The sequence below is a fragment of the Numenius arquata genome, chromosome 9, assembly GCF_964106895.1.
Source record: "Numenius arquata chromosome 9, bNumArq3.hap1.1, whole genome shotgun sequence".
Taxonomy (NCBI): domain Eukaryota; kingdom Metazoa; phylum Chordata; class Aves; order Charadriiformes; family Scolopacidae; genus Numenius; species Numenius arquata.
The window spans coordinates 22,750,651-22,761,363 of record NC_133584.1 but is presented as its reverse complement, the minus strand read 5'-3'; the positions used below and the strand labels follow the sequence as shown (position 1 = coordinate 22,761,363).

At 37.0% G+C, this 10,713-nt stretch overlaps 1 protein-coding gene across 6 annotated transcripts in view; it reads right to left on the bottom strand.

Moving 5' to 3' along the window:
• NMNAT3 (nicotinamide nucleotide adenylyltransferase 3) overlaps positions 1-10,713 on the bottom strand; it is a 28,309-nt gene that overhangs the window by 4,367 nt on the left and 13,229 nt on the right. For 3 of the 6 annotated variants that reach the window (XM_074154171.1, XM_074154172.1, XM_074154173.1), the window contains 3 exons: positions 9,479-9,563; positions 5,582-5,765; positions 1,785-1,894 (listed from right to left, as the gene is read on the bottom strand). In XM_074154171.1, coding sequence (XP_074010272.1) covers positions 1,785-1,894; positions 5,582-5,765; positions 9,479-9,491 — 307 coding nt within the window. In that variant the 5' untranslated portion in view covers positions 9,492-9,563. The remainder of the gene's footprint in view (positions 1-1,784; positions 1,895-5,581; positions 5,766-9,478; positions 9,564-10,713) is intronic. The other 3 variants (XM_074154170.1, XM_074154168.1, XM_074154169.1) reach the window with 2 other exon arrangements.

The following is a 10,713-nucleotide window of genomic DNA, read 5'->3' as shown; positions in this document are numbered from 1 at the left end:
AGAAAAAGAACTCCATAGTCTTGTTGTTTTCATCTTTGTCCTGAATGACTAGCACCAATAAGCTATTTTAAGTTCATTAAAACTGCAATCATTTGTCTATACCTGTCCTCAGTGAACCTTTTTATTTGCAATATGTATTAAAGTGACTTGGTTATTTCATATGGAACAAAATCATGAGGTTCAGCCCCATCAAAGAAGTCTTACGGTTTAGTAGGCATACATTTAGTAAAAAATAGTATGTTATGGAATAATATACTGCTAAATTCAGCCATTAAGTTCATCTTTCTGAAAGCTTCCATTAGGTGACTGAGCCTTTCTACAAACTTCACAGCAACTTCCAATTCAACAGATTTCATTGTTGGGAGGATTTTTTTTTTTTAGATTGGGGGGAGGGAGGGAAGAGGAATTGGGTAACAGTTGCCTGCCATTAGAAAGTTACTGCTATCCAACATTTATGAGAAATGGGGGAAACTATTCTGCTCTGGAGTTCTCAGCAGCTCTTGATTGTTCCTCATGCCATACCGTACTAGTGACCAAAGGAAGTGGGAAGAAACCATTCCATTCCTTCTTGGAGGGCCACATGTTTAATACAGTATTCCAAATCTGTATCACTGCCCAGTCAGTCAAATCACTGAAAGCAGAAAAAGCACCAACAGGAAGATAGCTTTACTCTGTTCAAAGTAACAGATTGCTCTTTGATGATAGCTGCCAGATAGAATAATAATAAAAAAATATCCAGCCACTATGTACTAGACAGAGAAACCTATTTCTTGCCCATCCTCCTTCTCACCTAGTTTTTGCTATGCCTTTTGGTTTTGACTGTAGAGGAATCCTATGATGACTGATAAATTCTAAACTGAGAATCTTTATTGGGAAAGAAACACTATTTTTAACATTTGTTTTCTCGAGCATTTTTACATAAAATGCTCTAGAGCTTGAAATAACTGCAGAAAATAATAGCCAGAACAATGTTCTGTAATGAAAAGTTAAAACAGTCTTTACTCATTTCACACTAATTTTCCTTAGCATGGCAATGTGAAATCATCTGACTTGTCACTTGCCAACAATCATTAACCCCATCAAACACAAGATTCCACTGCAGTCCAAATGCCTTCAGACTTTTTTTCTCTATCTACAACTCATCTTTTGGAAACTTTTGTATAGCCATCAACAACTTCAATATATTACTCAAGTTCAAGAAATGCTTGCAATACTACAGGAAAAATGTAATGTATCAAAAATCTAGCAGCATCCTAGCAAGTCGTAGGGCTAGGGAATATGATAAGATAGGAAACCCAAAACTGACAGTCTTTCCAGAACCTGCCATACTTCTAATGTCACAGAAGTTTTCTGTCCAGAAATGCAGCAAACACAAATGTATAAGCATTGTGGTGTGGTATCCATATACTTTGTCCATTGTCCAACACTAGAATTACAATTCTAAGTAATCCCTATACTTTTTGATATTTTTTATTCATATATTCTATGCTTTTCAAAACCAGCAGGGCCAAAACATGTGTCTCACACATCTTAAGAGATGCTTATAAAAAAATCAAGAAAGAATACAACTTCAAAAAGAGTCTCCTGTCCATGCAGGAGTTATTACAAAAAAACTGCACCAGCAGCCAGGCTGACATTTGGCACAGCTTTTTTTTGGCAGGCAGCTCCAACCCTCAAAACTTACCAGTTACTATGTTCAACTTCTTCATTAATTATTCCAGTCTGGTAAAGCTGTATTGTTTTTAATGATAAACAAAGAGTTGTGTTTATAGTTATGAACCAACCTGGGTGCTGGTAAGAAAGGGAATCCTCTGTAGATCTTTCTATGGGCTGTTTGTTTTTCATGAATTCCTTCCTGGACTGGAGCAATCTGAGTGACTCATTGTAATGGTGCCTGCATTTAAAATAAAGGCTTCTGTGTGAGGTAATCCTCTCAGAGATGCACAAAGCGATTACCTGGCACTTTCAGATTCAAGAACACAGTCTGCTTTTATGCACTTTGGATTTGAATACAATTTGTTAAGAATTTAGCATATTCATTCTACCATGAGATTAGTATCAGCGTAGTTACCATTTTGCAGAATTCACAAACAATCTCTGTAATGGCATTCTGGTTTTCAATTCCTTTTTGAAATTCTACCATTATGGCAATTTTGGTAACAACTTTACATTTAAAACATGTGGAGGTTTTTACTTGAAACAGGATTAAATCATGCTTTAATCACTAGATTTAATTTCTTTATTAAATACAACCCCTCACGATGTTTCTGTAATGTGTGCTCAGTTTTCAGGAGTAGACATCTTGTTCTCTCTCATCCTCTTCTCCACTAAAACATGTTCCCTGAGTTTTCATCTTGTGGTTTTCCCAGTGTTCCATCTTCATCTTGTACCCATATAGCCAAAGTGACCACCAGGTCTTATATAACTGTGTCAAAGCGAAGACTATGAGTTACAAGGTACTGTCTAAATTCAGTACATGTACAAAGCCATAGACAACCCTTTACACATCCGGCCTAAGGAATGAGTTTATAGTTTAGTGACTTAAAAGTACACTCTTTAGATCATGCAAATACTTCTAGCCACAGGAATAAGTTGTGCCAGTGGCAAGAACCCACACCTAGACAGGCTGCATAACTATCTCCAGTAATTTTGGATGCTGAGATAAATAAACTGCATAAACCAAAGGTGAGGGACGTATGGTAGTACAAGATAGGAAGCAGCAGCTTGGCCTGTGCCTTCCTACATTTCCAATTGTAATCCTGCGTTGCTGTAAACAGGCCGAGTATAGTCAAGTACACTAACTTTGTATCACAGACTGACATTCTTGGGCCACAATTCAAAACCAAGAACTCTTGGCAAAGAGCTCATCACAAGACTAACATTACAAGTACTGGAAAAGCTTAACTGCCGTAAGGTCTGTTCAGTAGGCATTTCAAGTGCTGGGACAAGGAGGGTTAAATTATTTTAAAGATGCTTGATAGACGGACAGAGTGGTCTGTCCTTCTTGGTGTATTTTCTAATCTGTGTATGAAGCTTTGAATAACTACATAATTAAATCACAAGCAAAATTCAACAAAAGTTGAGTAAGACATCATTGCCAATTCTAACTTAATTCATAGTATATCCGCATCACAATCAGATCTACATTACAAGAGGAATGAATGTAGTGCTTTGGTTAGTGACAATACTGTTTTCTTGTCTAGGAAGAATATTCAGGAACAGCAGCTAAGTGGGAGATAGCTCTGTCATGTTCCCTCTTCCTCTCTAAAAAAAGCCTTGGGATAGCCTCCAAAATTTCCATACTCACTTAATGTAACAGGCAAGTAATAGCACCACCACAAGGGGGACACGGGCTTTGCCACTTAAGACATAACTATTTGGAAGCCTCTGCAAAATCCAGATTTTGATGAAATATGACATTTTTGTCACACCCAGGTGAAACAAGTACTGTAGGAAAAGGCCATTCATGTGTCTCAGGACACAATGTTCTACTGCAGTCAAGTGTACAATTCAAAATATAGATATGAAAAGACATTTAGGTACAATAATATGTTTTTTGCCTTTGCTTTGCAATAGCAAAATCTCTTTCTATTGGTACTAAAGTTTCCTACCTGATGGAGCTTATTAGTGAAGGCAGCAGTTTGTTCTTGGTTCTTTGACCAAGAATCTATAGATTTACCTTCAATACTTGAAGAAGCAGAAATCCACAATAAACTATTGCCTGTTTCTATGTAGTAAGGATCTAGCCCTGAAATCACCTCTTTTTAATACATACATGTGACACTTAAAATACAACATAAAGCCAAAATACCTACATGTGCTATTTCATCAGGATGCTGCTTTCCCATTCAAGAGACAGGGCTCAACATTAGATTATGGCACTGATTCAGTTCATTGATATAGGTCATCATTTGGGAAAAAACAACATTTAAGCTCATTTTTCTCTGTAACAGGAATCCATTTTAACATTTTGTGAATTTATTTATAAAACTAGAGGCTCACTGTCTAGGCAGACGGGAAGTTTGACTGTTCATACCACATTGATACTACTTTGCCTGAGCAGAAAATTATACAGGCTTTATATACTGTACTTCTTATCCTAAAGGACTCTGAAGTGGATTTACAATTTACAAACCCAATCTCGCAAGTAGTAATTACTTCATTTGGAGCTCTGCAAGATCAAAGCCTTTGTAAGTAAGATCACCTGATCTACAATATTTGTGGCTGCTTCTCAGGAGGAAAATAGTGTTACAAAACTAAAGTTTAAGAGAAAAATCCCATGCCCAACCAATACTGCAGGACAGACCTTCTGCTGATTTCTCATACTGGAATATACAATTGTGATTAGAGAAAAGAATGGAGAAGTTTTCTGCAGAGATAGGGTAGCATTGCCTAGTCTTCTTCCTGCCCTGACCCTATTCTGCTGGCTGGAGGGAAGGGGAAAAAGAAGCAACTGGATGTTCACTCAGCAAAACAAATAGAAGCAAGCTAAAAGGCTTGAATAGTTGTTTTGTAAGTATGTAGGATATTCTTATGTATGCTTTTGTAAACTAACAGGTCTGGCTTTTAATTGCTTTCACATAGAGCCATAGAGCTTTCTGGGCAGTTGTTGGAAGGCACATTTTAGAGCCTTAAGCTATACAAACAACTGTTTCCAGTTAGAAAGTAACCTAGAAAACGTGGATAGAAATGAAGAATCATTGATAGTTCTGACAGCACATAAGCTTTCTTGAAAGACATCCAAGAAGTCTTTAACAGTATCTGTTGACTTCTGTAGCATCTATATTTCCAAAAGGTGGCTAGCACAAGAAGTTTGTGTTTTCTGTAATAAATGTGATGCATTTATTACCATAACCAACCACATGGGAAAAAGGCACATTTCAAGGTCCTTACATCAAGGTAACAGGTTTTGGGCAAATTGTTTGTTTTTTTTTTTTTTTTTTTTACTTTCAGCACAAAACCACAGCAAAATCAGTGATTTCGAGGAAAACACCAGCAGTTATAGGCCTGGGTTTAACTTGCCGTTAGAGTTAATAAGAAAACTTTTGAAGTATGTGTGGACAGATAAACCTGCAGGCATAATAATGCCAGCAGAGGTAATCTGGAATAGGGATGCTCTTAACTAATAGATTTGTTTGTAAACCCTCTTACTTTCTGATTAAGATCTCTGTATTACCTGCTTAGAGACTTAAAACCAAGAGAATAACATGAGGGTCAAGAACTTTGCCACAGAATTCTTTCAGTGAGTACAATTTTGCGAGACTCTTTCTTGGCAGAGGCTTTCCACATGCATCTGACTACTGAAGTGGCACAAGTGCAGTACTGTGGAGCATTGCATAGGCCTGGGGAAAGCCTATCTGCTTTGCTCTAGGGAAGGAAGGACTCCAGATGGGGAATACTGGAAGTGATGTAAATTTTCATTCCTCACAGATCTAATATTTTATCTCATAGCAGATGATGCCATAAACAGACATGTTCTTTGCTTGGGTGTTTTACAGGAGCAAGTTCTGTGCATTGATCTGGTAGCCTGACAGATTTTTGGCCATCAATATCTTGGTAAAGAAAGGAAAAAAGTAATTACCTTAATACTTTTACTGTTTCTGTCCATGTCTTCTGCTCACTCTCCCATGGATCAACTCGAATCCAGTCAGATGTCTCCAGTGCTAGTTTAGCCATTGCTATCCGGTGCCTTGCTGAAACCAAGCCTTTCTTTCCATAGTCATCATTAACTGGAGACATTATGCCTTCAATTACCTGATACCTTCCTTTTGAAGAAAAGAAAAGCAAAAAAGCAAAAATAAGTAATCTTCACAGAATCTTGAAAACTTAGGGCGGACAGGACCTTGGGAGCTCATCTAGTCCAATCTCTTCAAAGCATGGTTAACTTCAAAGTTGTAAGAGGCTATGAAAACCTGATCTAGGTGTTACTTTTAATACAGAAGCAGCAATTTAAAGAATTAAAAAGCAGCCTTCTTGTTCCTCTGGGAGCAGCTCGTAATTACGATCAATACGTTTATCCTATGAGATGATTCAAAAAGGGAAGCTAGATGAACATACAATTTTCAAGCAAGTGGAGATGCTTATAATTTATGATGCAAACTATCAAAATTGCAAGATATAATTTAAGTTTTACATTCCAGTAAGTACAGCTTTTATATAGCCAGAGCAACAGATGACTTAACTGACCACTGCTTTTTCCTTAAGCATCTGATGCTTGTTTTTTTATCAAAATCACCGTGCCTTTTCATTGTGTTAAAGCAAGAATTACAGCATAGTACTGCAGCAGTGATTAATGCGATTCAGACAAATCAGAAGATTCAAGAAAAAAGATGGGGCTAATGGAGCCTAAAATGAGACTTACAGCACTATGTCCAAACATAAGCTTAGCAGCCATTAAAGACCCTTTCTATCTGACTGATCATGTTAATTAAATTTGAAAATATGCCCATATTTTTCTACCCCTGGAACATAATGTAATCATTAACACAACAAGCTCTTTCTTAGGCACTGCAGTTCTGGCCTCAAAAAAGGAAACAAACATGTACCTCTCATTTTAATAAATCAACAGGGAAATAAAGCACTGATATTAGCTGCATCCTCAAGAAACGGAGAGGAGATAAAGGGCGTTTCAAATAAACAGAAATGAAACAATTCTTTCTAATTTAGTACATGCATTTTAAACAACTATGACAAATATGATACTGAAAGGGGAAAAAATCCTCTTCCTTTTTTCCAAATCCATTATTTCAGCAAAAACTTAAATTCAGCACATTGCCTCTACTGCTTTGTAATGAAAATGATACCCATGGGCTCATAGTTTCCGATACTGACATGTGACAATTTAATATTCTAAAATGCAAGTTTAGTAACTTCATATTTATTTTGATATAATAGGGTAAAATTTTCAAAAGAACTTAAGCGAGTTGGACTTCTAAAAATAGCTTTAAGGTTCAAAGAAATTCATAGGCCTGTCTCCTGTTAAAATGTCAGTTCAAACTATCCTGTTTCAAAACAATGTCATTATAGGCAAAATGGTCAATAGAGCAAGATAAAATTTTCTGAAGCATGCAAAGTTATGTATATACTTAAGTCCATCTCTTGATCAGAAATTGGAAATAATTTCACTTGACTTATGAAAATTATTCTCTGGTACTTTGATACTATACAATGCTATAACAGATTCTCATTTAAAGGGAAAGAAATTACAGTTTGAATTCATTAATATGTTACCCTTATGTCATGGTTTAACCCCAGCTGGCAGCCAGGACCATGCAGCTGCTTGAGCAGTTCTCCTCCTTCCCCTAGAAGGGCAGAGAGAAAAGGAGGGGAAAGGGAAAGGAAAAAACCTCATGGGTTGAGATAGAGACAGTTTAACAGAAACAATAACAGAAAAAGAAAATAGCAATGATAACAGTAATAGAAATAACACAAGTCACTCTCACTGCCCAGTGAATTGGCCCTGTCTGGAGTAGAGATTGCAGATCCTCCGTCCTGGCTAACCCTATTTATATACTGAGCATAATGTCTATGGTACAGAATATTCCATTGGCCATTCCATTGTTCTCTCTACGCTCCTTCTTTGGGTGCTGCTTTATTTCACTCCTTTTCCAAGATGCTACTAAGTATTATGAAATAGTACTGGTTTAGCATAAATAAAGTTTCTAGAAACTATACTCCCTGCTGAACAGTGCCTACAAAATAAGCCTCTTTTGCATTTCTATCACAATGGAGAATTAGGCACATGCATTTATCCAGCCTGATTCTTTATACCAAAGTAACTATCCCAAGAATTATCTTCTAGATTTACAGCAAGTCACTACAAACAGGCAGTACCAATGTACATTAGTCATAAGTAAGAAGTATCAAAAGATGCATGTTTCATGCTAAGTTTGCCATGTAGAAGATTTTATGGTTTTGTATGACTGAAAACAGCAGATGAGCCAACACACTTATTTTAATGTAGTTTGGTACCTTCCTTTTAAAACTCCAAAGCTTTAAAAGTTTCACTAATGTAGGCTTACATAAAAACGTTACAGACAAATGCAAAGCTCATCTCTAGGTTACAATGAAACTCCTTATCATTCAGCATTCCCCTGACCCAATTCATACTTCATAACAGAAAAAAAACCCACAGAGTTAAACTCTCTGGTAGCTTCTATGACATCAGTTAAATGTGACACTAACTCAAATATGCAAAATTTCCCTTCCTGCATATATGGACATTAGTTTAAAAACCATATAGGTCTCACACTAAGAAAAAAAACCCTATCCCTTCCCAAAACCACACCCAAACACCAAAAAAAAACCCAAACCAAAAAACCCAGACACAAAAGAAAAAGCATCCAACCAAAACCACCCCAAAGCCCAAACATCAAAAAAACCCCAAACCCCAAAGATCCAAACCCCCAAAAACCTCCACTAAGCCAAATACCAAAAAAAACCACCCCACTGAAAACCAAACACTGAAAAACCTCCCCCAAAACCCCACACACCTTAATCAAGATGACAGTTTTTAACTCATCACCTACTTAAGGTCTCTGTCCTATGTATCCAAAGTCTGTAAGTGTGAGCCCAGCCTTGAAGTTTTTTTTCGTGGAGACTGCCCCAACTGCTTTTCAGCACTGGACAAGGGACTGACTTCCACATATTACTGCAATAATGTGAACAACTGCAGGACACAGGATTGGAAATTTTTGGTTTGGGTTTTGGAAGGTTTGTCCAGGAATAAACACTTTCTCTGCTTCATTAAGCCTGTTCTAAGGACATAAAGTTACCTACACATCTAAGATTTAACAATACGAGTCTGACAAATAGTTTAAGTTTTACTGCATAGTAAATATGCAACATCAAATGCATAAATAAAAAAAAAAATCACTTGATGGCCAAGGAATCAGTCCTCCTTTGTGAGGAAAGTGGCAGCTATTTCAAAACCTAAAATGATGAGGGGGATGGACTAGATGATCTCCGAAGGTCCCTTCCAACCCTTACAATTCTGTGATTCTGTGATGTAAAACTTGCTATCAGAAGTGAACAATGTTGGAAAATAGTAACAATACAATCTCATGTTCTGAACATCTAAGAAGCAACAAGAGCTTACATTAATGTAAGTTTTCATTTCTTCACTGAAACAACCACTGGCACACTTGCTTTTACAGATATGGTTAGTTAATTGGATTATTTAAGATTTTTTTTATCAGCCTTCTAGTGTGACTACACATACATTAAAATCACATGATAAAACTCTGTATTGAAGTAATAATAATGGTTTCCCTTGAACCCACAAAAAATCAACAGCTACCCTCCCAGAACTCTCAGCCTACTAATGCTAGGAAAACAAAACCAAGGATTTTTCATTGTTCCATTTAAACAAAAACATTAATTTTATTTGTAGGTTATAATTAACTGGGGTGGAGGCAGGGAGGGATATCTAACATCCCTGTTTGGATTAAATACCAAAAGGATACCATCCTATGCTTACCTTCCCATGACATGTATGTAGAGATTGCCAAGGACGAAAAAGGAAAATAGGCAAGACTTTTTTTTACTTCATGTTCAGTCACCTTCTGTGAAGGGAATTCAACAGAAGGAAAATCAAAGGGATAAACAACTCAGCAGTCATTGCACTGAAAGTCAACATAAACAACAAATACATCAAAGCAGTAATGGACAATCTTTCAGGATAGCTCTCCATAGGATGGATGACACTACCTTCTCCACTTCAGAGTGCTTGAAAGATGCATTCACTGAATTAGATGAGGTGCACAAAAATTGTAGTGACAGATGCCATACGAGTATCTAGACAAACATAAATCATGTCCACCTCTTTGAGTGAGCTACAAGGCCTGAAGAAGCAGATTTTTCCTCTGTAGTCAGCCAGACACTTAAATACACTGCAACTTCAGGAACTCTTCCAACAGCTGAGTAACTGAACATGCACAAAGATCAGTCCTCAAATAAATGGCGAGTGATCTACACACATCGCATTGATAATAAACATTTCCTATCAAGGCCTCAAAATACAACTTCACTTCTATAGAGTTCACTGGATTCATACAAAAAGAAGGAAGGACAGTATCTTGACAGCTATGAAAATAAGTATTTCCTTGAAAAAGGACGGATAAAACCACCATCTTGAAAGTAACAATGTGAATAATGAAGTATGGTAGCTCTACTCACAGGACACCTTATTCTGAAATTCTCTCAACCAAGCTGACTTTTGCCATGTAGCATGCTTGGGAGGCAATGGTTCTCAAGATGCTACAAAACAGATGACTAGGATTCCAAAGTCAAATACAGGACATAACCCAAATACCACTGCAAGCTGGGGACGCCCACCCCTTATTCTGCTGGGTTTTAAGAGTAACACAACAAAACCTGTGGAACAGAAAGACACCCACACTTCAACTTCAAAAAGCATTCCTTTAAATTAAAAAAAGTTAGGACCTAAACTCTATGCACTCATAAAAATTGAATTTTCATGTGACAGAAGTGTTTTCTTTAGGGATGTGGTATATCATGCAATGTCTTGAGGTTTATGCTTTTTCTGCTTTGATTTGCAGCTCCGCAAAGCACATTCTATAGCTTTAATTCTTTTTGAATGCTAAGCCACAGGCGCATCCCTCTTCATGCATCTTTCAAGGGTAAAGCCTAATACAATTAACCAAGTACTGCTCTATTTAAGCAAACACTGCTGTAAATCTTGTAATGAAAAAA